The 26505-nt window shown below is 53.2% G+C and overlaps 2 protein-coding genes across 2 annotated transcripts in view; one reads left to right on the plus strand and one right to left on the minus strand.

The window, feature by feature from the left end:
• CCDC42B (coiled-coil domain containing 42B) overlaps positions 1-4311 on the plus strand; it is an 8109-nt gene extending 3798 nt beyond the window's left edge. Inside the window, exons 4-7 of the mRNA XM_008572590.1 lie at positions 9-176; positions 723-944; positions 1230-1388; positions 3446-4311. Coding sequence (XP_008570812.1) covers positions 9-176; positions 723-944; positions 1230-1388; positions 3446-3523 — 627 coding nt within the window. The 3' untranslated portion in view covers positions 3524-4311. The remainder of the gene's footprint in view (positions 1-8; positions 177-722; positions 945-1229; positions 1389-3445) is intronic.
• Positions 4312-4415: 104 nt separating this feature from the next.
• Positions 4416-26224, minus strand: DDX54 (DEAD (Asp-Glu-Ala-Asp) box polypeptide 54). The gene is made up of 20 exons (XM_008572580.1): positions 26049-26224; positions 23458-23587; positions 21564-21634; positions 20780-20968; positions 20630-20679; positions 19462-19503; positions 19245-19340; positions 18407-18528; positions 18243-18304; positions 18031-18162; positions 16539-16749; positions 13274-13408; positions 10852-11082; positions 10694-10767; positions 9787-9996; positions 8880-9022; positions 8674-8787; positions 7999-8103; positions 7754-7866; positions 4416-4982 (listed from the first exon to the last, which is right to left on the minus strand). Exons 1-20 carry the CDS (start codon positions 26220-26222, stop codon positions 4750-4752), a joined length of 2637 nt encoding a protein of 878 aa, XP_008570802.1. The 5' UTR covers positions 26223-26224; the 3' UTR covers positions 4416-4749.
• Positions 26225-26505: the final 281 nt, after the last annotated feature.

The following is a 26505-nucleotide window of genomic DNA, read 5'->3' on the forward strand; positions in this document are numbered from 1 at the left end:
CGGTGCAGAGGGCGGCGGTGGAGCGGCTCCGGGCGGGCCGCCAGGAGGCGGAGGCGCTGCGGCTGCGGGCCCAGCTGGAGGAGCTGCGGCGGGAGCGCGCGCGGCTGCAGCGCCGGCCCGAGCGCCTGGAGCCCTGCGCGCGCCTGCTGGGACAAGCGCTGGAGCAGCTGCCCCAGGTGAGCTGCGGGCGGGACACTAGAGGCTCAGCGCCCCGGTGATCAGGGACGGCTTTGGACGGGAGCACTACTGGACCGTATGCCGACAACCGTCACTTACTGAGCGCTCACTGGATGTCAGGGGCACACTTTGTTCTTGAATCCTCCTGTTATTGCCAACCAAACCCATTCTACAGATGGGGAAACTGAGAGGCTTCAAAAAGTTCTTACTTGAGGTCACGCAATTAGGCAAGTGGGGGGTGGGGGGGGACACTTAAATCCAGACGCTTAATAAATATTACTAGTTGAATGAATCAATACATGAATATACTCAGGTACTGAAGCTTACTTAGCTATGCTTGAAAGTGGAGGTGGTGAGGGGTGGGAAATTGGGCTTGAGTTCCAGACCCTGTGGCTCCTGCTGTCCTCGCTTCTTGGATAGGGGGCTGTGTGATACCCCAATTTCATAGTTGGGCTGAGGAAGCGCACTAGGAGCATCGGCGGGGCAGGTGGGGTGGGGAGGCCAGGGGACTCCCATGTGAGTCCCTCTCTCGGGCCCCACACCAGTTCCAGGAGGTCCCCGAGCTGGTGGCGCGCTTTGACGGCCTGGCCGACACGCAGGCGGCGCTGAGGCTCAGGGAGCGAGAGCGGCTGGCCGAGCTAGAGGCGGCGCGGGCGCGGCTGCAGCGGCTGCGGGACGCCTGGCAGACCGAGTTGCTCGCTCAGAGCCAGCGGCGGGCGCAGCTGCAGGAGCGCCTGGAGGCGGCACGGGAGCGCACGCTGCAGTGGGTAAGGCCTGCCGGGGGAGGTGGGCGTCCGAGCCCCTGCCTGCCATCTCCAGGCGGGGAGGAGTGCCAGAGCTGGTGGAAACAGATGGCGCACTGCTTACCCAGAGGGGTGGCCGCACTTTAGGCATGGGACATCACTTTAGGGCACAGGGGCCCGTCCTGTCATCTGACACGCGGTTCCTGCATCCCCCTTCCTGAGAACACCTATGTGCACCTGACTAGTGGACGTAGATGGACACGAGTCACAGTTCCTGCTTTAATCAGGAGGGGGTCGGGTATTCTCCAGGAATCCAGGTGGATTCAGATCCAGAACACAGCAGCTGAGAAGACGCTGCTCCTGGGACGCACTAGGATGTCAGCACTCAACCTGTTCCAGTTAGTGTGCCAGCATCAGAGGCAGCCGCCGGCTGTGGACATCGAGGACACCGAGGGGCAGCTGGAACAGGTGAGGGCCCCTCTTTATGTCACCTCCAGCCCCCAAACACTCCCTTTTCGGAAACATAAGGTGTCTGAAATCTCACCATTAGTGACATCTTCTCTGGGTTAAGCACGGCCCTTTATGGTCAGAGCCCTTGCCCCAGATATAGGCTCAATTGCCAACCAGGCCCCCTTGCCTGGGAGTCCCGGTTTGTGTTGGTTCTGTCGTGATCTACTGTGTCCAGAAGAAAGCTGCACCCCTTTCTGGGTCTCAGTGCTCTCTCGTGCGGGAAGGCCAGGGTGTGTACTGATGGACACCATATGTTTATGCCCACAGTCTCTCCTTTCTCCCAGGATCAAACAGCACAAACCAGTAGCAACATTGATAAGAAACTAGGAGGTCGACTCACTTTTAATTAATCCCTGAACTTCTCGCTCCCTGCAGGACAGGCCTCAGCCTTCCTAAAGAGGGTGAAGGTGGGGGGGTTGTACAGTGATCTTTCTTTCTGCACAATGGCGCCACCCAATGTCACTGTGGGCCAAGTACACCTGGTTTTTCTTTGTTCAGGTTTACAAGGTTGTAGAACACACAGCATAGGTTTACAACAAATGGAGGGGGTTTGAGACTTCAGACACCTCTGTTGTTTCTAGTGGGTACCCAAAGCATGACACCTTTGAGACCGGGAGGGAAAATAAAGGTAGGCAGTCCTCCTTGACCCTACCATCCCCACTCCTGCCCTGCGCCCAAGGCCAGGATTCCAACCAAATGTCAAGAACTGGGTCACCCGTTTTATTTTTTATGCTACATGTTTTGGGGTCTGCCTTTGGTATGCCACTCTTCTCCCAGTGTGACCCTGGTACCCTGTGGTACACAAGACAACTCTAGGAGAGTCCCGGGCTTGACGCAAAGAGGCAAAACTCAGTCGCATTTCAATCAACCCTCTGATCCTATGCAGGAGAAAGGCTGGGTGGAGATAGTGTGTATGCCTTTAACCCCTCCTAAAACACTTCCTGGTCTCCAGGCCTGGGACTCACACTGTCCTGCGCACATCAGCAGCTGGCCAGAATTCAGCACAATAGCTTCATTTTCTTTTTCTTTTTTTTTTTTTTGTCTTTTTTCGTGTCCGGCAACGGATCGCAACCCTCAGTGTCGCGCCCGTACCGGACCAGGACCGGCAACGGAATAGCAACCCTCGGTGTTGCGCCCGCACCTCGCTCAGCCAGTGAGCAGGGACCGATCTGTATGTGGGATCCGAACCCTCGGTGGGAGCGCCGCCGCGCTCCCAAGCAGCGCACTGTAGCAGTGCGCCACCGGGCCGGCCCATTTTCTTATATTTATTTATTTTTGGTGGCTGGCTGGTGTGGGGATCCAAAACCTTGACCGTGGTATTATCAGCACCACGCCCCCCCAGGTGAGCTAACTGGCCAGCACCATAGCTTCATTTTCATTGTACGAGGTGTCTTCAAAAAGTTCATGAGAGGATTCTTACGGTCTTTTAACTCAATTTTTCCGTAAACATTTTAAAGTACCCTCTTTTCCAGTTACCCCCTACTTACGACAAAGCATAACTTTTTGGTGGAGATAGTTTCTTTTTCAGATGTTTGTTTACATGACAAATGTCGAGGGGAGCCCACCAATTGTTCTAAGCTCACCATCAAATTCTAGTTCTTGGCAGTGGATCCATGGTGATCATTAAATTCATATCAATAAACAAGTTAATTAAAATAATAGAGGGCCACAAATGAAGATGAGAGTAGGTCACAGCCAATGATTATGACTGACCCAATTAGAAGAAAATAAAATTAACTGATGTAAATGAAATACTAATTTAATGATAACACAAGGGATGGCCAGCTAGAAAATATGAAGGTGTCTGTTAACTGACTATTTAGAGGCCTGGCCTGAGGCCTTTAAAACCCAGAACCGTCTAGGACCTTGGTGGTTGCCTCTGTGAGCTACTATCATTGCTGTTCCTTTAATGTGCTCTCCAGCCCCCACTCCTGCTTTGCAGCATCCCTGGGTGTTGGGGGCTGGACAGTGACTCAGGGGCCAGGATGTGACTTGGCTGTGTCGGGGCCTCTTAGGTGAAACTGTTCATCCTAGACCTCTCCGCCATACTTGCCAGTCTTCGTCAGACCAAGCCCGCGGCCTCTGCCTCCTAGCCCTGACCCAGGTGAGCAGTGTGGGAGGGGACCCGAGGGAGCTGGCCCCTGGAGAGAAGATCCCACATTCCCTGTGGGGTGCAGGCTGAGTGCCCTCCCTGAACTTGTTTCTTCATCAGAAAGACAGGAGGGCTGTGCCTGCTCATATTGCCAAGGAGCACACAGCAAGCACTCAATAAAGGCAGGCTGCAGTGAAGACGAGGGGCTATGTGTGGGGCAATTGCTTACCTAAAAAGTGAGGTCAAACCAGGCCCTCCCTCCCAGGGTGGTTGAGGACATTAAGCAAGCTGATATTTGTCAGGTGCTTAGAAAAGGGTAAATTCTACATGAGTGCATGGTAAATAAAGTAAAATAAAGAGGACCAGCAAAAGGGTTACAAGGCAGAAATCTGCGTGCATCTGGGGCACCTGCTCACCATGGCTCCACTGTGGAGGGGTGCTGGGTGACCTGCCCATCCCGAGAATCCAGCTGCTGGAGGCTGCCCTTGACCTTCTCAGAACCCAAAGTGGGGGATGGGAGCAACAGGGCTTGGTGCAGAACAGAGGCCACAGAGGGCAGGACAGGTTCTGACCTCTAGGTGTTGTGTTAACCTCTTCACAGCCAGAGGGGAGCAGCTGTGCCCTCTGACCCCGGGCCTGCATCTATCGCCCTCCCGCAGTTCACTGACAGCTGCAAGCCTGTCCTGGTGGTACGGGAGCCAATTCCCATCTCAGGCAACTGACTCGTCCTCTGAGCTTCACTTCCCTCTCCTGCTCAGTGGAGACCCCAGGTGGGATCGTGATGGGTGTGCTCACACGCTCTCAACTCATCCACCAGTTAGCAGGGATTTTAGAACCTAGGTCTGTCCCTTCCAACTCCCCGAGTAGACTCTGCACTCCTAGCCCACCAGAGGTGCTCAATAAAGGTTTATTAAAAAACCCATCCCTAGACCTGAGGAACTCATTACCTCTGAACCCAGAACACACAGTTGCAGCAGCAGCTGAGTTGCTGACTCAGGTCCTGGCCTGCCTGGCCTCGCTGGCGAACTCCTACACACTCTTCGGTACTCAGACGTCTCCATCTTAGGCAGAGGCAGCTGCCGCCCTTCTGTGGCTGTGCTCTTCTTCACGGATAATGGCTCCTGTAGGCAGCTCTCCTAGTGGCACAGGGCCAGGCATGCGGTGGTGCATGGGGAAACGTTTGTTGATGTCCACATTAGGGCCAGCCACAGGACTGAGTCCTGGTCCTTACATCCTCTTCCTCATCTTGCCCTTCTTGAGGTGGGCGCCCCGGCCGAAGGCACCCTGCTGCAGCTCCCGGGCACGGCGGCGGTTGCGGGCAGAGAGCTGCTTGAGGCCCCCACGCTGCAGGAAGCGCATCTTCTGGGCCTGGCGCCGCTGCTTCAGAATCTGCTGCTTGGTCTTGAGTTCCGAGCGCACGCGGCCTGCGGGGGCTGCTGGAGTGCGGGGCTGAGATGCACCTGCCAGGACAGGGAGTCAAGGACCTCAGCCTTTGGCTCAACTCCCAATGTCTCTTCCTCCAAAGGCTCCCAAACTACTCCTCTGCCCCAGCTCCTATACTGTCCTCATTGCTGTGTCCCCAGTGTCTGGTACACAGTAAGTGCTTAATAAAGCTTAGCCAGTCTAGTGTCAAGAGCATTGAACCTCAGGCCAGAACTGCCAGGGTTCAAATCCCAGCTGTGACCTCTTAGACTTAGTGTGTTCAAATCCCATTGTGCCTCAGTTTCCCCATCTGCAAATTACAAATAACAGCACCTACCTCACAGGTCCTAATGAAGAGTAAATGAGTTTGCATGTCTAAAGTGCTCAGGACAAGGCCTGGGCCATTTTAAGATACTCTTACATGTAATCTTTATTATTAAACATTATCCAAATAAAGTTTATTGAGCACCTACTGTATGCCAGGCACTGGGGACCCAGCATTGACCAAGACAGACCCAATCCCTGTCTCCATGGGCTCCATGTGCTACGCTTGTTAGATAAAAAAAAAAAAAGGCTGTAGCTTAACCTTCCTTTAGGCACGAGAGGAGTCAGATGAGGCCAGAGAAGGGAAGGGACTTGTCCAGGGTCACACAGCAAAGTGGCAGCAGCATCAGAGGTCAATGGCCCCACATCAGCCAGACAAGCAGTTGTCAGCCTGTTCTTCCAGGTCTCTGGAGAGCAAGTACCACCTGCCTCCCTGGCTCCCCACTAAGCCCTGTGTCTTCTTCCTCCTCCTCTTCTGTGCTCCCTGTCCCCAACAGGCTCCTCTCCACCCACAACAGTGACCTTCCCAGGGCTCCCAGACAGATGATCATTAAGGCTGCCCCAGATGTCTCCACTGGGGCCAGGACCCCTGGCAGGGACCCACCACCTCCAATAAGAACAGAGCAGAGGGGAGCACAGCTGCTTTTTCCTGAAGCCCACATGCCTTCCTCACCTCCCTGGCCTGGCCAGGCCACTGCATGTCACTGCCCACAGCATCAGCCTGCAGTTTTACCCAGGTCAAAACAGGAGCTGAGAAGTGAGTTAGGAGAAGGCCAGGATGGCAGGGCCCCACCCACAGAAACAAAGATAAACTGGGACATAGAGAGAGGCACAAAGAGGTAAACAGAGAGACAGACACACACACACAGAGGGAGGCAAAGACTGAGAGATGTGTATATATGCAGAGACAATGAAAGATAGAAGAAGCAGGAGAGACACAGAGAGACAGAAAGAGTCAAGGCGAAAGAGATAAAGACCAAGAGAGATGGGAGGAAACAGAGAGACATGGACAGAGAACAGGGAGAAAGAGACAAGAGAGAGGGATAGGGACACAGAATCAGAGATGGAAAGAGACAGAGACCCAGAAAGAAAGACAGAAGAAAAGACACAGAAAGTCAAAGACAGAGAGAGAGACAGAGAGGGAGAAAAAGAAGAGAAATAGAAGGATCAGTGCTGACAAGGAGACACATCCACAGACTGGAAAACATAGACAGATGGAAAGAGGAACCATGGACAGAGAAGAGGCCCAGGCTAAAGGACAGAGAAAAGGCAGTGACCAGCCCCATGGGGTTGGGAGGAGACAGGCAGAGGCTAAAACCACCGGAGAGAGCCCCAGGATATGGTCCCAAGCTCCCTTCTTCCCAGGGGAGGCCCCAGGTGGGAGGTGGCAGGCAGCTGGGTGATCCAGGGCCAGCCACTGCCCTTGTGAGCCACCTTGGTTTCTAGCCTGTAAAATGGGCATTCTCAGTCTTCTCACCCCCCTGGGCATGAGTGGCATGTGCAGGACAGAGACTGTCCCCACCCTGCAAGTGGGGGCCTTTTCCTGACAGCAAGCTCACACGCAGAGGGGGTGGGGCAGGTGTGGGGCTGCAAAGGGGGCCAGACTCTAGTTCCCTCCCTTTAGGACAGGCCAAAGGTTGTGAGCTGGGGAGGGCTGCTGTGTGGATGGGCGTTGCCACTCTTGTCTCCCCACCGCTGGACCCTCTGTTCCTCAGGGCTGACCTAGGGCCTTGCATGTGGAGGATACACCCCACGGAGCTGGCCCATGCTGCAGTGGTCACACAGGCACTGGCAGACAAAGCCAGCTTCATTCCCATCTTAGCCTGTTATCAGCTGAGGGACCCAGGCCAGATCAAAGAGGGCCAGGTGTCCAGACGTTGTACCACTTGCCAACCCACAGTTTGAGAAAGATCCTTCCTCAGCCTCCCAGTGATCACCTCCTCCTTGTAGCAAAGTTGCTTTCTGATTGCCAGCTTTGGAAAAAAATTCCTTACAGTGTTGCTTTAAAAAAAATAAATAAATAAAAAACCCACCCTTGAGTGTGTCCACAGAGAATCTTTTCCGCTCATTTTCTGTCACGTCCAACCACATACAACTGCCATTTTTGCGGGTGAAAAATGGCTGAATAGCAGCATGTGCACAAGGTTCTACCTCCTGTGTTGTCTAGGTTCTGGGACAACTGGCTTAATTGTTATCCCAGTTGCTTCATTTGTGAAGCAAGAGGTGTCAGGAACAATTTGCTGGAGGGGCACAGAGCTGCACAGTGCCTGTCAGGTGGTGCTAGTGACCATCAGAGGCCAGAACAAGTCCACTGAGGGACAGGGGAACGTGTGTGTGGAGGGTGATGGGGGGCCCAGTGCTTCAGCAGCGCCCATCCCATCAGACCCAGCACTAGGGCTACACCTCTCCTGCCTCGTTTTTTCCCTAATCTGACAACACCTGCCTTGCCCACCTGCACACCCACACTCTCTCCCCTGGCTCTTACCTCGGTGGCTGCCTCGCTTCCCACCTCTTCTTGGTGGGCCTCGCTGGTCAGATGCTCCCTCCTCCTCTGAATCTCGATCATCAATTTTCTGTTTCTGTTTCCACTTCTGGTAGCTGGGAAGCCGCGTTAAGGAAGCTCTACGTGGTATGGTGAAGACTCTGGGACCCCAGCCAGGTTCCACCTATAGGAGCTGTTGTAGAAACCGCTCGGCCCCGCCCCCTCAATGGCCCCGCCCCTTCGGATACAGGTCTCGTTTGTAGGAGCTGCTGACGTAGAAGCCACTCTCAGTCTTGATCTTCTTCTTGTCCTCCTGTCCTGACTGTCCCACAAACCGCTTTTTCTTCCTGTCCCTGCAGAAGAGGGAGTAGGAAGGGCTGAGGTGGAGGGAGGTGGCCTGGGGTGGCTGGCTTTCCCTCGAGAGCCTGTTTCCTCTCACTGGGTTGTTGGAGGATTAAAGGAAAACAACACAGCCATGTTGGCATGCAGTAGGTGCTCGATAAAGCCCTGTTCTCTGTCCCTCTTCACCTTTCTCTAGCAGCCCAAGTCACAAAAGGAAGGGTCACGAGCAGATTCAATCAGATTTGGGTCCTGGGACAGGGACAAGGGCCTCCTGGAGAATTTCCAACCCGCACCTACCACTCCTTGCCTCTATGACACTGGGTTGTCACACTCTCTAGATTTCTCATGAGTAAAATGGGTCATGAGCCATATCCAGAAAGACCAGCCAGGAAAAGGGACAGACAGGGTTAAGATCCCTGTCATGTGTGATAAAATCAAGGAGACAGGCCAGGCAGGGGTCGTCACCCCTGCTGTGAGTGACCACGTCCCTGCTGTGCAGGATCAAACAAGAGTCAGGACAGGCAGGGAGGAGCCACCACGCCTGTTGGTAGGGCCAAGTGGCAGTCAGGTCAGGCACTTACCACTTGAGCTGCTGGCGGCCTCTGGTCAGGTTCTGCGCTTCATCACCCATCAGGTCCAGGACAGCGCCAGCCACTTGCTGCTCGAAGGCTCCCCTGTCCCCACCAACACTCAGGCTGCAGAGGGAGGGTGAGGAGATACAAACAGGTCAATGGGGGGGGCCCAGCAGGCCTTGCCTGCCCCACCAGGGACCCAGCCGGCCACTCACCCCCGCTCGCTGTCAAAGTCCTTGGGCCGGTAGGGAACATAGAACTCTTGGTCCCGCTGCCGGGCTTCCTCCCTCCGCCTCTTGGCTCCCCTGTCGGGTCCTGGCCGCTGCCGCTTCCGGCCCACAATCTCTGCAAATACGTCCTGGCAGACCAAGGCCCAGCATCACCCTTGCAGCCCCTGGGGAGCCAACCCAGCCTCCCCACCCACCAGCCTAGTCAGAGTCCATGAACCAGAGGCTTCCTGGGGACTTAAAAAGCCTGGCTTTGCCATTTATTAACTGGGTGATCGGGTCTCCCATGAGACCACCCATTTCCTCATCTGCACATGTAGCACAACCCCTACCTCAAGGACCAACAGAGGCAGGACAGGTAGGTGAGGGGTAAGGGGCCGACTAGGATGGAGGCCATGCTCAGGCTCACTGAGAGTCTCTCAGCTGCAGTGCCTCTGTCCACAATGTTCTGAAAAGGAACTTCCCTGAAACTCACTTGGTGGCAAAAGCCCACCTCAGCCGACAGGGGGCTACTACTCTGTGTCTATCCCCATGAGACATGCCCGTCTCGCTGTAGAACCTCTAATGTGTCCAAAGGCAGGTGACACCCCACTGAGGGTGTGATGTCCTACTCAGTGGCCACATGCTAAAGATTCCGCATCCCACAACACATCTGGACCCCAGGCTTTTAGACGAGGGGCGGTGGACAAGCACCATGCACCCATTCTGCAGATGGGGAAGCTGAGGCTCTGAGTTGCTGACTCCCGTGAGCAGCAGAAGTGGGATCTGAATCATTGCATCCACCCCCATCGACTGCTCACAGTCCTGACGACAGCCCCATGGGCTGCTAAGACTTAACCCACCCGCTTCCCCCAACTCCAGGTGCAGGCTCCAGCATGCCCAGGGGGTGCTGTACCTCCGTGCTCTCTCCTGTGTCCTCCTCGTCCTCTTTTTCAGGCTGCTCCTCCTGTGGTGCCCGGCAGCTTGGGACTGGGCCAGCTGGACCCTCCTGCCGCTCTTGCCATCCCTGCCGGAAGCTGGCAATGGCCTTGCAGTCCTTCTGCCGCTTGGCGCGCATCACCTGGCTGCTCAGGTCCCGGCTGGAGGCATTGATCTCAAAGATGGTCTGTGGATGGGAAACCCAAGTCCTTTGCCCACTGGCTTCCCATCCCCCAATTCCACCCTCCCCAGCTTAGTGGGCTCTTTACGGGCGTTCCTCCCCAAGTCTTCTCCACTGTACGAGGTGGGGACTCTCATTACCTGCGTTTCCCAATTAGAAAGGGAGACCTGCCGAAGGTAACACAGCTAGGAAAAGCCAGAGCTCAAATGTCAACCCCAAGTCCACTTGGCTCTAAAACCAGTGCTTATAACCATGACATTCTGCATTTTGCTACTAGCTGGCTGGCTTTCATTGCTTCTGTGCACCCTCTTCTCTGTGCACGAGATGGGGTGCCCAGTGGGAGTCAAGGGGTGGGAGAGAGGGAAGAAAGGCTATGGACAGCCAGCTCTTCAGGCCTCTAACAGGCCGAGGGCATGTCGCTGCCCTCTGTGAGCCTCAGTCCACCTATTTGTAAGTGGTGGGGAGTTGCTACCCAAGGGGACCTTCTGTGGCCCAGGCTGGGATGGTTCTAGAACAGGGGGCATCTCGAGAGAAGCTGACAAGGCCAAGACTGCAGGTAATGAAGCTGCAAGCTCAGATGCAAACCCCTGCTGAGGACCCACTGAGGGTCAGGAGTGCAATCCAAATCCCAGCACCCTGGCCATCTCCATGTGACTGCAGGCCACCGGCCACTTGTCACTGGGCCTCGCCGGCCCCCACTCACCGCCCGAGAGCGGTAGTTCTTGATGCTGTCCACCAGCCTCAACCGCCGCAGCTCCTTCTCCTCAAAGCGTGAGCCTGTCAGGGAGGGAGGTGTGAGGCCGGGGTGGTTCCACGGGGCCCACCTGCCACTCCTGTCCCCTACCCCACGCAGGGACTCACTGAAGAGAGGGTGCAGGCCCAGCCCAGTAAGGTCCAGCTCCTTGGCCCTCTTGATGGACTCGGGTGAGGGTGCCGGCCGCGAGCGCACGTACTGCTGCTGGGCATTGTCAGCCACACGGCCCAGGCCCCGCAGCTCCAGTGACGCTTCCAGGGTACTCTGCAGGCCACTATCCTCGTCATCCACCACGCTCTGTGGCACTCGGCCCAGCACGCCATCCACACCGACTGCATCTGCCACCCCATGGCTCCCAGTCAGAGAGAGGCCTTCTTGCCAGCCCACCTGCCCACACCCTGCCTCCCCTCCCCAGCCCCACCCTGGTCCCTGAATCCCAGGAAAACAGCTACAAAAGAATCACCACAAAAGAAACCATCACTTATCAAGCAGCCACTACTTGAATGCATTAGATCGGACGTCCACAAACTACAGCCTGTGGGCCGACTGCCTGTTTCCATAAAGTTAGTTCCACTGGAACACAGCCACTTTACTTGTTTAACTATTGTCTCTGGCTATTTTCTCACTACAAGGGCAGGGTTGAGGAGCTGCATGGATGACAGGGCCTGCGGAGCCTAAAATATTTACTATTTGGTTCCTTAAGAAAAACTCTGTTAATTTCTGTTAATGAGTCTCCACAACAACCCCATTTTACAGATAAGAAAACCGAGGCTCAGGTTAAATTACTACCAGGCTGTCAAATGAGTCAGAGATAGGATTCAAACCCTGGCAGCCTCCATAAAAATACAGTGACATCAATGGTTAATAATAAGTATTAGCAATACTAAGAGCAGGAGATGCCAATTACTAAGGCTTGCTCTGTGCCTAGCGCTATGCTAAGTACATTACCACCATCTGCTCTTACCTCACACCAAACCTAGGAGGAAAGTGCCTGTTTGCTTTTTTTGTCATGTTTTAACATTTTGTTATGGAAAATACACAAAAACAGGAGGAAGAGTGTAATGAACCTCTGTGTCCCCAACACCCACTGTCAACTACCAACATTCTGCCAATCTTGCAAGAAGGCACTGATGAACCCGTTTTAGAGATAAGGAAACTGAGGCTCCTAGAGGTGCAGGGACTTGCCGAGGCACACAGAGAAAGGGGCAGTGTCAGAATTCAACCCAGCACCGGGTCAAGAGCCTGCCCTCTCACCACCCCACAGTAAGTCAGCCTGAGCCAGCTTTGGGGCAAATGCAGCATGGTCTCCCTGTAAAAGGTAACTACTCCAGGGGTGGCTCCTTCCCTCTCTGCCCCTCCCACCCCCACTGCGCAGTCTCAACCCAGGAGGTGGGCAAGGGGCTGCAGAGCCTGCATCTGAGCTGCAGGGTGGGTGCTGGTGAGTGTGTGAGCAGGCCCTGGGCACAGGGTCCGTGCCCTCCTGCTTCCTGCCTGTCAAATGCCCTCATTTGGCCCCAGTCCCTCTGCCTCACCTCCAGGGAAGCCCTTTGAAGTTGCTCTTTGAGCCCCCGCTTCCAGGCTATCCCTCAAGGGGCCCCGTGTGCCTCTACCTCTGGTGACCCCACATGCCCCTCACCTCTTGCAGACCCTTCCTTGCCCTCCTGCTGCATTCCTCCTGTGCCATTCCTGCTGCAATGTCTGCTTTCAAACTGCCTCTGGGCACAAAGGTTCCCAGGCAGGGACAGTTTAGGGCCACTCGGTCACCTTAGGGAGTCACGGCCTGGCCAGTGATCACTACTGGCAGCCAAGAGTAAATGGCTGGGGCGGAGGGGACCCAGGACTCTGAGGTGGCGGGGCTGGCTGTGCTCTCTGCTGACTGGCTGGTTAGTCCCAAGGACACCCCTTCAGCTCTCAGAGTGGGACCCAAAGCTCAAGGACTCTGGCCAGACCTGAATCTCGGCTGCCCCGCCTCACTGCCACGTGGCAAGTGGTTTGGCCTTTCTAAGCCCGTGTCCTCACTGTACAGCAGAGGTGGTGACAGCCCTCCCTCCGTCACAGATGGCTGAGCCAAGGTGTACCTAGACCCACAGAGAGAGGCTGTGGTGATGCTGTTGCCTGCCCCATGCAATGCCACCCTAGGGTGTATGAAGGAACATTCTGTGAGCTTGGCCTGAATGAGCCTCAGTCTCCCTCTCCCTCCCCAGGCTCTCCTGAAAACTTGGTCAAGTGCAGGGTCTCAAATCAGATGCCTGCAGGGGCAAGGCAGGCCACACAGAGAGGAGCAGGCCCGTGGGGGCTGCTGTGAGCCAGGGCCCATCTAATGGGGACACCGCAGCTTAGCACTGCCTTCATGGGAACCCCAGGGAAACCACAAATCTGGATTGTTACGTGAAATTCTGAGTTTAAAATACAGGGATCTTCTCTTAGGGTCAAGTCCAGCTCCACCTCCTCCCAAGGCCAGAACAGGGCTGCATCCTCTGCCCCATGGGCTCCACAGGGACCTCCAGCCCTGCTCCAGCCCCCACTCACCTGAGGGCTCCTCAGGGGGGTGGGCGAGGATGAGGGAGCGGCCCAGGAACAGGTGCAGGTCCAGCAGGTAGGGGACCTCATCTGGGGCCACCAAGGAGTAGGCTGTGCCGTTTCGGCCAGCCCGGGCCACGCGGCCTGCAGGGAGGAGATGGTCAAGCTGAAGCAAGGGAAAAGGACCCCAACTCTAGCAAGAGCCCCACAGGCCAAACCCTAAGGGTGTGAGCCAGGCCACAGCCCCGCACCTCGCTGGCTGCTGTCCCCACCTACAAGAGGGCAACTTCAGTCATAGTCACCAGGTTTACCTGCAGGAGAGCACATGAGCACACACAGTACTCTGGGAATTTGGCAAAAATAAGGATAAGGCACTGCTCGTTATCGGCATCAAAAGTCTTCAGCATCTCCACTTTTGGGAGTTTTTCCCAAAGAAATAATCAAGGAAGCGAAGATTCACACAAAAAGATATTTAGTGCTGCCCTGACTGGAATAGTCCTAAGTTAGAAACTACCTAAAGACTTGAGGACAGGAGACTGGTTAAGTTGATTAGCGGACAACCACATGGTGGGACTTAGACAGCTGAGGAAAGGGGTGGGCAAACTACAGCCTGTGGGCCCAATCCGGCCCCCTGCCTGTCTGTGTAAGTAGAGTTTTATTGGAACACAGCCACGCTCATTTATCCGTGTGTTATCCACGGCAGCTTTCACACTACAACAGCAGAGGTGAGTAGTTATGATAGAGATGATAAGGCCCACAAAGCCTAAATACTTAATACCTAGCCCTTTACAGAAAAGTTGCCAACCCCTGTCATAGAATGACATTTAATAGTGAATGAAAAACATACACGATGTATGGTGATGCCCCCAAAAAAGAAAAGAAAAAGTAGATTATAGAAAAGAACACCCATTATGATTCCAATTTTATGTTAAATCCCTGTGTCATTACATTTCAGTTTGCCTCTCTATCTTGGGAAAACAAAGTGTTACCACATTAGGAGATGAATTTGAGGTTGTCTGATTTATATTGCAGGTCACGTGGCACATAAGAAATTCCCTTGGGGGATTCTGGGGACCCCTCTAGGGACATGCAGAACCGGCCCTCCACAGAGCAATGGAAACTAGGGGACAGCAGGCCAACCAACAGGGATGTGTGCCCCCCCGACCTGCAGGTAGACACCCAGATGGTGGCTTCGTATAAGCCCCAATGGAAGGTCAGCAGGATGGAGGCTCCCGCTGTGTTTCCCTCAGATGACTTCTCCCAGGGGTCCCACTCTCCACCATGGGCAGGCAGAATACACTTATTCAACGATGTTCAGTCACATGTAAAACAACTCAGAGAAACCCTCTCTCCAGTTTCTTCTTTCCTGCACACATATTTACAAGCATAACATGCATATTTGTGAGTTAAAAGAAGGCTAAGAAAGCATAATAGTGGTTATCGGGGCTGAGGGAGTGGGTAATGGGGAGCTAGTGGTCAATGGGCAGAGCTTCAGTTTGGAAAGATGAAAAAGTTCTGGTGATGGTTGCACAGCAATAAGAATGTACTTAATGCCACTGAACTGTGCACTTGAAAATGGCTAAAATGGTAAACTGAATTTTATGGATATTTCACCATTAAAAAAAGAGAAGGCAGCAAAAGACACACAACAAATGACAGCCGTGTCATCAGACAGCAATGGGGGATCATGGATCATGTGGTGTGGAGGTCTCTGAAATGAGATTACTAGGATCCAATCCCAGCCTCCCCCCTCTGCTACCTGCATGACACCCTGCCAGTTAGTAAAGCTCCCTGGCCTCATCTGTAAAATGAAGCTGACGCTGTTGGTACCCACGGCACAGGGCTGTCATGAGGATGAGGAGGCCGCTACAAGTCAGATGCCTGGCCCAGACCGACGCTGGTGCCTGCACATCAGGCGCCCTCCCAATCATCAGTGAGGGCTGGGGACCTACTGCCTCTGGGTGCTTTGCTGAACTTTCCAATTTTCTTGTGATGAATATGTTATGGGTAGAACTGTGCCCCCCAGAATTCGTGTGGAAGTCCTACCACCCAGTACCTCAGAATATGAGCTTGTTTGGACACAGGGTCATTGCTGATGTAATTAGTTAAAACACGGCCATGCTGCAGGAGGATGGGTTCCTAATCCAATACGATGGGTGTCCTTACAAAGGGGGAAATCTGGAGACAGACACACACACACAGAGAACACCAAAGGAAGGTGAAGGCAGAGATTGGGGTGATGTTTCTATAAGCCAAGGAATGCCAAGGAATGCCGAGGACTGCCGGCAGCCACCAGAGCTTGGCAGGAGGCCTGGAACAGACCCTTTCCTCTTGGCCCTCAGAGCCCTGCCGGCACCTTGACCTTGGACTTCTAGCCTCCAGAATAGTGAGACAACACATTCCTCTTGTTTAAGCCACCCAGTTTGTGATGCTTTGTTATGGCAGCCTGAGAAAAGTAACACAGAGCATGTATTACTTTTGTAATAAAAAAAATTAAAGGGAGTGCATTGGCCTGGGAGGGCTGAGGGGAAGGTGGGGCCCACGTCCTGATGTGACAAAGTGGCGCAGCCAGGAGGTCCTATATGGAGCAATGCAGCAGGAGGCAGAGGGGCCGGTACATTCTTTAAAGGTTGAAAAGGCACTCAAGGGCCGGCCCGTGGCTCACTCGGGAGAGTGTGGTGCTGATAACACCAAGGCCACGGGTTCGGATCCCATATAGGGATGGCTGGTTAGCTCACTGGGTGAGCATGGTGCTGACAACACCAAGTCAAGGGTTAAGATCCCCTTACTGGTCATCTTTAAAAAAAAAAAAAGAAAGAAAGAAAATGCACTCAAGAGCGGAGCTAAAGAGACAGAGTCTCGGGGAGAGGAATTCAAGAAGGAGGGGGCTAAGGGGGCCACATTGTTAAGTATCATGGTAAGAAAGAGACAGACAAAGCCCAGGACCGGGGAATCAGGAAAAGGGAAAATCACCTACATGGAGCCATGGGGCTGATATTAGGGTCATGCCTAGGCTGCATCCCCCACAGGCCCTTCCTTGGGCCTTGGTTTCCCCACCTGTAGTGGCAGGGGGCCGGGGAATCAGGAAAAGGGAAAATCACCTACATGGAGCCATGGGGCTGATATTAGGGTCATGCCTAGGCTGCATTCCCCACAGGCCCTTCCTTGGGCCTTGGTTTCCCCACCTGTAGTGGCAGGGGTCAAGCTCCATGCCCTTGGCTCCCACCAGGACTTGGCACCTCTGCCGGCATCCAGTCCAGCCCAGGCTCCTTACCCACACGGTGCAGGAAGAGCTTGCCCTTGGCAGGGAAGCTATAGTTGATGACGTTGTCCAGCAGCGGAATGTCCAGGCCCCGGGCGGCCAGGTCGGTCACGATGAGCGCAGAGCACTTGCCGTGCGTGAATTTGGCGAGGTTGATCTTGCGGGCCGTCTGGTCCAGGGCGCTGTAGATGTGGGCACAGCTCACCCACTGGCTCGTCAGCAGCTGCTCAGAGCAGAGAGGGGAGGGAGGCAAGAAGGAGACTTGGAGATGGGGAGGGGAGTCCAGGCCACGGCGGGCGCACCATGCATGGAGGTAAGACTGTGGGTTCTGCAGCCTGGCACCCGCAGTTTCAATCCCAGCTCTGCTGGGTGGCCCGGTTTGGTATCTTTATCAGTATGAATGAGGCTTGTATCACCTCCCCACTCTCTGCAGGGCTGTTGGAGTATCAAAGGAGATATGTGTAGAGGGTTCCCTTACGGAAGCTCCCAGTGCCACCACAGAGCACAAGCTTCATCCTGACCCTGTCACTAACAAGTTGTGTGACCTTGGGCAAGTTACCGAACCTCTGTTTCTTGCTTTCCTCATCTGTAGAATGGGGAGAATAATCGCTCCCTCTTTGTAGCTTTGTTATGAGAATCAAATGTGTTAATACACATACGGTGCTGAGAACAGAGACTGGAACACAGGAAGCACCGTGAAAGTGTTAGCTGTTTTTAAAAATTCCTATTTTGGTATTATTCACTGGTGACCCCAACAGCTGCACAGAGGAAGCACTGTTAAATGTGTCAAGAAAGTGAAACCCAGTGAACCATGTCCTCAGATGACAGAGCCCAGATGTGGCTGCTGGGGTGGTGACACTGACTTGGAAGGGGCCCCACAGGCTCTAGGGTACCAGGACTCCCCAGGCTTTCATGCAGCTATACACATAGGTATACACATGTGAAAAAACTCAACGAGCTGCTAACATATGACCAGGGCACTTTACCCAGCTTACTGTATGTGGGTTATGCCTCAGTTTTAAAGTCAAACACATTGAACACTGACAATCCACACAAAAATGATAGGAGGCTGGGAAATGGCTCAAAATAACCTGGACGGAAGGGGAACTAACAGATGAATCAAGACTGGCCATGAGTAGTAACAGTTGTACCTAGATAATGAGTGCCTGGAGATTATTATACTATTTTCTCATGTGAGTCTGTGTTTGAAATTTTTCATAATAAAAAATTTAAAAGAATAAAAATGTCAGTAATATTGATTTGATCAGCATATGTCAACGTTGAACACCCAAAATATGTATAATCAATTATGTATGATTCAACAAAAATTTTAAAAAAAAGAGAAAGAATAAAAATGTCTTGAGCCCAGGCCCATGCCCATGTCCCGCTCTAGTGCTTCCCTCTGCTGGCCAAACATGGAACTACAGCTCAAGATGAAGGTCCGTACAAGGAGGGGTCGCAACAGAGTCTTCCCCAACAAGGGCACCGTCAGGGTCCTGCTCACCTCAGTGAGGTACTCGGCGTGGTGCTTTGTGGCCACAAACACCACTGTCTGGTCCTGAGGACGCACCACGTTGCGCAGCAGGTGGAGGAGCACAGCGGCCTTGGTGTCCTCGCGAACGAGGAAGAAGGAGGTCTGTGGGCAGAGGGGCCACGTGGGTTGGCTCAAGGGTTTCTGGCCACGGGCCTGGAAAGGGGGGATGGGCGTAGCCTCACCTTGAGCTGCTCGTTGAGCTTGGCATCCACATCTAGCCGGATGAGCACGGGCTCCGTGAGGCCTGCGGTGGACACCGGGGAGGGTCGATAGGGGGGTCACTAAGGGACAAGCCCTGACACCTCCCCTAGACCCCACCCTGAGTCCAAGCTCCCCGCTCACTCACCTGCCCGGGCGAACTCCACCAGCAGTTTGGGCAGCGTGGCGGAGAACAGCACGGTCTGGTGGCCCCCGGGGAGGCGGCCGATGATCTCCTGTAGCTGCTCTGCAAACCCCATTTCAAAGAGCCTGGGAGCCCGAAGGGCAGGATGGGTCAGGACAGGGGCTTCCGTTCCAAGGAGTTCCAACCCTCAGTCACCCTTGAGCCCACGAATTCTGCTGCATGCACTGGTGTTCACCTCACACATTTCTTAACTCATGCTTTATTGCACAACCTCATCCTAAGCAATAATAACCCCGAAATCTTGCATCTGTTGTCTCAGTTATGTTTCTTACAAATTCAGGTTGAAATAAATGATAGCAGCCTTTGTGTGCCAGGCCTGGTTCTAAGTACTTCACAAGTATCAATTCTTTCCATCCTCACAGCACCCCTATGGGCTATGTGCTATTTTATCTCCACTTTGCAGCAGAGGCAGCCATGGCCCAGAGACCCCCAGTGACTTGCCCAAGTTCACAGAGCTGAAGTAGCACATCTGTGATTTGATCCCAACCCTGTCTGGCTCCAGAGTCCATGTTCTCAACATTGTGCTTTAAAAAATTCTCCTTGAAATCATGTGTTATTTGTTCTCTTATTTTTTTCAATACTCCTAAAATGCAAACCTAAAAACATTGGCTGGGGAGCCCCAGAGATGAGTTCCAGCACTGCCTGTGGTCTGCGGCCCACAATGGGGTAGATATTACTTTGATCTCAGCCAATTTCTCCTGGCTGACTTGCTCTCCAGCTGCTTTCCCAGCATTGGGGCCAGCCTTGACATAAACAATCGGGGTGCAACCCGCAGCCTCACCTGTCAGCTTCATCGAACACCACATACTCTACACTCTGCAGCTTCAGGTTCATCTCCACAGCCACGTGCATCAGCCTCCCTGGGGTAGCAATGATTCTGGAAAGGGGTGCACAGGCTAGGTCATCCAGGACCAGGGCTACCACCACAGCCCTCTTCTCACCCCCCAGCTGCTGGCCATCTGGGACTCCACAGCATCAACCCCAATGCACAAACTCACATGTCAGGATTTTCGTGTAGGGCTGCAAACTGGTCTTCCATTCTAGGGATGACAGGAGGGGTCAGCATGAAGGATAGATCTATTTAATCTCTCTTCCTCTCCTAATCAAATGCCCAGGTGACTCCCCACACCCTGTCCCCAAGAACACTGACCAAGGTTTGGAACTGAGGAAAGGCTGTTGGTGCGATACTAGGCAAAGGTACTGCCCTGACAAGAGATACAAGTGAAACATACAAAAGAATTGGGACAACAGAGCTCCCCAAAGAGATGGGCTCAACCACAGAACCCATCTGGCTCCCTTTATTGCTCCAGATAGCAACCAAGCTGCCTTCAACCCACAGTGCCACCTACAACTAAACCTGGAACTGCCAGTCCCAATGAGAACCCAAGTTCCCAGGATGTCTATGTGCTTGTCCTTAAGACTTTGGGGCACACCTCCCTAACTTTAATCCTCTTTTCAAACACCCTTGGGACACCTGAAGGAGCCAGAATACTGGGCCAGGCCTAGATCAGGGAGGCCTTTCTGATGATCACAAACTATAGAGATAATAAATTACAACGTAGACAAAAACACTGAAAAGCAAAACTTTCTCTCAGAATCAAGACATTGTTAACAGCGGCTTCTGAGAGAACAAAGAAGGTGCTGCCCTTTGAGGGAGAAATGAGGGATGGAGGATGGGGTGGGACGGGACAATGGATTGTGAGCCCAATCCTGCTACAGAATCATTGTATGGCTCTGGGTCCACCACTTCCTCAGTTTGCTCAACTGTAAAACAGGTGTGGCACCTACTACCTTGGAAGGATATAAGCACATCGGGAAAATAATACATCTTGCAAAATTGAGCTACTATAAACACTCCTCGATTTTTGTGCATTCCCTTTTTTAAACAACCTACAATTAGGCATATTAAAATATATACACCTACCCTACGTGTTTAGCTGACCCTTGTGAGCTGACAGTTCTATTTTGGCAGCCTCAGAATCTCTTTCTGAGTGGCAGTGCTTCTGTGGGCAATTCATTTTTAATATTTTATTGCATGTTTCCCCTTGTTGTTTTTTTCTGAATGTGTAGAAAAGCTGCTATTATGAATTAGTAACACAGGCTCAATCAATCGGATGCCCTGAGACACAGGGTGATGACTGTGGCATGGGATGAGGGGGCCCTTACTTGTCCCCGCCCAGGATCAGGGCTGTCCTGAGGCCAGTGAACTTGCCCAGCTGTGGAGAGACACAGAGAGAGGTTGATTGAGAGACCTCCTTGCCTGTCCCCAAGTCAGCCCTAGCTGCCCCCAGCCCCTGCCCTCCGTCCCCAATGCACCTCCTTGGTGAACTTCATGGTCTGCAGGGCCAGCTCTCGGGTGGGCGAGAGGATGAGAGCACGAGCCCCAGTCTGGGCACTGCGGGTCTTGAGCCGCTCAAACATGGGGAGGAGGAAGCAGGCCGTCTTGCCGCTGCCTGTGCGGGCCATGGCCACCACGTCCTTGCCGTCCAGGATCACCGGGATGGTCTGGAGAGGCACAGCGGGGGAGGGCTGGGGGTCAGCACCTGCACCCAAACCACGTGCTCCAGGGATTTGGGAGAGTGGGTGAGCTAGATCTCAGTGAATGGGCAGGAGCCTGTTGCCCAGCCAGAAGCTCACTCTTGTCCATTCTTGCAGAAGCCCGTTTGCACACCTCCAGGGATGTCCAGTTCACTACCCCGAACTCTTTCCACTGTTAGAACATCCTTCTGTAGTGTGAGCCAGACTCTACCTCCCAGTCTAGTCCTCCCCCTAGGAACCGCAGAGAAACATTGTCTCCCACTCGGCTAACTTCTGAAAACAGCAACATGAGCCCTGAGTGAGGATGGGGTGCCTGTGAGCTGCCCGGGCAGGGGCTCAGCAGTGGGCAGTTCAGGGAGGATCAACTAGCAAAGAAGCTCAGGGTCAAGTTTCCACTGGGCCCAGCTTTCTCCACCTGTAAAATGGGTAGGCTACTTGGGGCTTCAGCCAGAGTGAAGGGGGCAATAGATGGGACAGCTCAGACATGCGGCACTGTCAAGAGGCCAGACGGGAGGGCTAAGTTGCTCATCCTCTGCCTCCACCCCGTCAACCCGCCCCTTACCTTCCTCTGGATAGGCGTTGGCACCTTGTAGCCCTTCTTCATGATGCCCTTGAACACTGGGTAGCTCAAGCCTGGGAGAGACATGGGAATGGTCAGGGGGCTGGAGCAGCCCTGTAGCACCACCCCACGGAAATCCTTACAGGACCAATGACCGTCTCATTGACAAATAAGTAGCAAGGAAAAAGGAATGTGATCAAGCAGAAACTGAAAGTTTAAATGAGACTTAAGAGGTGGGTAGTGAGCTGCACATCCCTGGAGGTGTGCAAATAGGCTCTTGCAAGAATGGACAAGAGTGAGATCCCAGCTGGGCGACAGACCCCTGCTCATTCACTGAGATCTCCTAGGTTGCCCACTCCCCAGGAAGCCTTGGATCACGTGGTTTGGGTGCAGGCGCCGACTGCACTTTATGAACCCTATTTGGATTCTGAGTTGAACACACTCTTAATGTCACGAGACGACAGGGGATCTCTGGATGCTGACAGGGTCTTGGAGGACACTGTGTGTTTGTTTCAGATGAGGTGAGGTCCTGCATCCCTCAGAGGTGTGAGTGAAGTACTTATGGATACAATGAGGGGATGTCTGAGATTCACTTCAGAATCCCCCAGGGTGGTGAGATGGACAAGCAGGTGGGGACAAGGATAAAACAAGACTGACCATTAAAGACGACTGAAGCTGGGGATGGGTGCATGGAGACTCACTGCATTCTATTTTTTTCTATATTTTCAAAATTCTCAATAATTAAAGGAGGAAGCGGTCAGGAAGCTGCCGGGGTGGGTGTGGAGAAGAGAGGCACAAGGTGCTGAGGGGAGGAGAGCTTTGGGGACTGAATATGACATGGGCTTGTGGACAGCTGAAGGCCTGGAGGTACGAAAGCACCACAGTTTTAGTCGCATTTTGGTCAATCCTCCATCTCTGTTATTCAAAAAGACAAAAAATAGCCATATGTAGATATTTTTACTTGTTTTTCTTTGATTACTGATGAAGTCTGGCACATTGTTGGTATACTAACTGGCCAGCCGGAGTCCTTCTGTGAACTGACTACTCACTTTCTGTCTTTTTCTTAATGATTTGTAAAAGCTCTTTGTACATCAGGGATATTAACCCTCTGTCTATCCCATAGGTTGCATATAAGTGCTTTTTGGCATACACAGATGCTCCTCAACTTACAACAGAGTTATGTCCTTATAAACCCATAAGTCAAAAATGCATTTACCCCAATAAACCCATTATAAAGTTGAAAAATTATAAGTTGAATCATCCTAAATCAGCACCATCTGTATATGCCTAGTTTTCAAAGAGTCAAATTACACAATGCTCAGGTCACACACATACTTATATCCTTGCCCCACTTGCTACTGATCTGTAGAGAGCAAGAGAATACAGCTTTATTTCCAGCTAGCCAGGTGTCCTGACACCACCCCACTCTTCCATCTTTTCCCTCCCTCAGAAATGTCACTCTGTCGTGTAGTAAATCCTCAACTGTCTTTGCCTGTTCCTGCACAGACAGTGAGACCTGCTCTGACTGTTCTGTCTGTTGGCTGCCACCCCCCCCCCCCCCCCCCCCAGCCAGGTGTCCTGACACCACCCCACTCTTCCATCTTTTCCCTCCCTCAGAAATGTCACTCTGTCGTGTAGTAAATCCTCAACTGTCTTTGCCTGTTCCTGCACAGACAGTGAGACCTGCTCTGACTGTTCTGTCTGTTGGCTGCCACCCCCCCACCCCCCCCGCCACAAGGCTCTGAAGTCCTTGGAGACCGTGTCTGCTACTTCAGTCCACCCAACACATACCACAGTGCTGGGCCTAGAGCAGACATCAGGAACTGAGTGCAGAGGGCACAATGAATCCCTGTTGCCACTCCCCTAAAGTCCCTGGATGCCCAGCTTGCTCACCCACCCATGGACTGGAAGCCTCCAGACTTCTTCTTCTTCTTGTTTTGGGCTCGCACCATCTCCCGGGTGTCCGGCTCCACGTCCGAGGTGCATTCTGAAGTGGGGAAGGTGGGCAGGGGTCTGCCAGGCCCCAGCTGGGAGGGAAGAACAGAGAAGCAGTGTCACTCCAGGCACAATCAGACCACTGTGGGTAGGAAAGGTGCTGCGCTGTCACCCGTCTCTCCCCCATTCAAGCAGCTGACTCTCTAGATCTCATGACTCCTTTGCTATAAGATTCTCCTTTGACTGGGCCAGAACACGGCAAAGGGTCAGAGTGGGTTCTGTGGATAGACTGCCTGGGTTTGAATCCCAACTCTGTCACTTACCAGCTGTAAGGACTCAGGCAAGGGAACTAATGTCCCTGGGTGTGTGCTTCCATATCTGGAAAATGGGGATGACAAGAGGTGATGCCTCACGGGGTGTTGTGAGATGAAACGGGTAAGTGTAAAGCTTAGAAAGGCACATAACTGATGGCATTATCACCACCATCATCATCATCATCATCATTCCTGGCCTGTCATTCAAAACTCTTGAAATGAAAAACTTTAAAGAGCCAAAAAACATCTGCCATGTGTGAGGTACTAGACTTTTTAAAGCTGTCCTGCCCACGCCCCACTGCAATCTCCTTTCTCATCCATCACCCCAACTCTGTTCTCTCTCAAGTCCAGCCTCCTGTATGCCCATTTGTCCCAGCACAGCTAAATCCAACCCAGACATCGCCTCCGGGCAGCCTTCTCAGACTACATGGCTGTCCTCTTCCTCTCAGAAATAGCATTTATGAAGCACTAGTTCTTAAGCACTAAAGTTCACATGGCACTTACTATAAGCCAGGTGCTACTCCAAGCATTCATATAACTTAATCCACTTAATCCTTACAATGACCCTGTGAAGTGGGTACTATTTTTTCTTTTATTTGGGGTGGCTGGACTGTACAGGGATTGAACACTGGACCGTGGTGTTATTAGCACCACGCTCTAATCAACTGAGCTAACTGACCAGCCCCCCGAGCTAACTGGCCAGCCCCCAAGTGGGTACCATTATGTCTATTTTACAGACAAGGAAACAGGCACAAAGAGGTGAAGTGACTTGCCCAAGGTCACACAGCCAGCAAGTGGGGCATTAGGGATTTGAACCAACTTCAGAGTCTAGGTTTTTTCCACTGTGATCCCTCTGTGATCCATTACAATCTTCTGGGTCAAAGCCACAGCCTGTCTTGCAAAGTCTGTGAGCTAAGAATGGTTTTTACATTTTAAAGGATTACCAAAATAAATAAATAAATGAATGAATTGAAGCAGACAGTGATCTTATATGGCCCCACAAGGCCTACAAGATCTGCCATCTGGCCCTTTACAGGAGAAGTTTGCCCTTTTGTAAGCCCCTGCTGTAGGTACACAAAAGCAAAATGCCTAGAACACATAGGTGCCCCAGCAATATTTACTGAATGAGTAGAATGTACGGATGCCATGTCATTTAATCTCTTCAACAATCTTTGAGGTACATACAATCATCTATCTTCTAAAGATTTGGAAAGTGGGACACAGAGAGGTTAAGCAACTTCTCCAATGTCTCACAGCCAGCACAGGTTTGGGCCAGATTTGAACGCAGGGCTGTGTCTGATACACACATACAGACTTCTGTTCTTTGGTACTCACTACCTGTGCCCATTTGTGCGGTTCATTACATTTTGTGGTTTCTCCACATTTATTGAGCACCTACCATATCCCAGGCACTGGCCAGACTTGGGGGAAAACAGTGAAATAAGGTCTTATCCAGTCCCTGTCTTGGGGTGTGGTCCTTTCTCTTTATATAAATGCCCACTTTTTCATCTCCTTACCCAGAGCCTACTCTGTCACATTTGCCACCCCCTCCCCCATGTGCATACATTTGGCATGCAGCATTGGGAATGACACCAGACCATACCGGGTCTGAATCCTGGCTCTTCCACTCACAAGCTGTGAGGTCTTGGTCACGGTTTTTGTCCCCTCTAGGACTCAGTTTCCTCCTCCGGAAAACGGGGGTGACAGTACTCAGTGCACAAGGTTGGTGTTAGGATTAAAGGAAAGCTCTTAGCACGGAGCCTGGCACACTGTAAATGGCCAACGAATACAAGTTTAATTTACTGTTAGTTTCCCAGAGGTTTGGGGACGTCACTGTCTCAAGCCACGGGGTCCGTCATCTCCTCAATTCAACCTCTCAAAAACGCCCAAACTCTCAAAGTCATATCTTTTGCATCCGCACTTTTCATTGGGCGAATGGGAACTAGGATACGCCCCCTAGGCAGGAGACAGCCAATGAGGGGCGCGTCACCAAGAGCCGGCAGGAAGGTCCGCAGGCCCCAGCGTCTGGAACCAGGAGGCTCCGGCCGCCGGACTCGGGGAGTGACAGTCCCCGAGACACGTGATCAGGTCGGCGGTCCGGAGCCTCCATTCCCGGGCCGGCAGACTTCCTCTCCACCCTCTGCCGTGCCCACTCCCCAGCTGGGGAAACTGAGGCCGCGGGGCGCTGCTCGGAGCCGGGTCTCGGGTCCCAATGTGTATCCCAACCCCGCGTTCCTACCTTCTGGGCCCGGGCGTCATCTTCCGCCTGGATCTCAAACTCTCCGTCCTCTGAGTCGCTGCCGCGAACCTGGGCGGTCGCTCCCCTGCACTTTCGGAGCCCCTTCTTCTTCCTCCACTGAGCCATGGCAGCTGGCGACCTAGGCCCGGCCGCCGGGCGATCGCCGGCCGCCATGAGGGCCTCCGCACGCGGAACCCGGAAGGGGGCGGGGCTACGGGGACGAACCAACTGCGCGGCCGGGGGAGGCGCCGCTCCCACGCGGCCTGGCCTGCGCTCCTCCCTGTGCCCGCAGCCCCAGGAGACCTAGTACACACACCTCCGACTGGCCGGAGAGGACCCTCTCGGTGGCTTTGAGGAACTCCGGGGCGTCAGGAACGGGATGCCCCACCCCCCGGGCGCGAATGGTCCGGCTCGCGTCCGCCCCGCTGCAGGCTGGTTGCTGTTTGCATGATGCGCA

Source organism: Galeopterus variegatus, unplaced genomic scaffold (assembly GCF_000696425.1).
Source record: "Galeopterus variegatus unplaced genomic scaffold, G_variegatus-3.0.2 Scaffold807, whole genome shotgun sequence".
NCBI classification, from domain to species: Eukaryota; Metazoa; Chordata; class Mammalia; order Dermoptera; family Cynocephalidae; genus Galeopterus; species Galeopterus variegatus.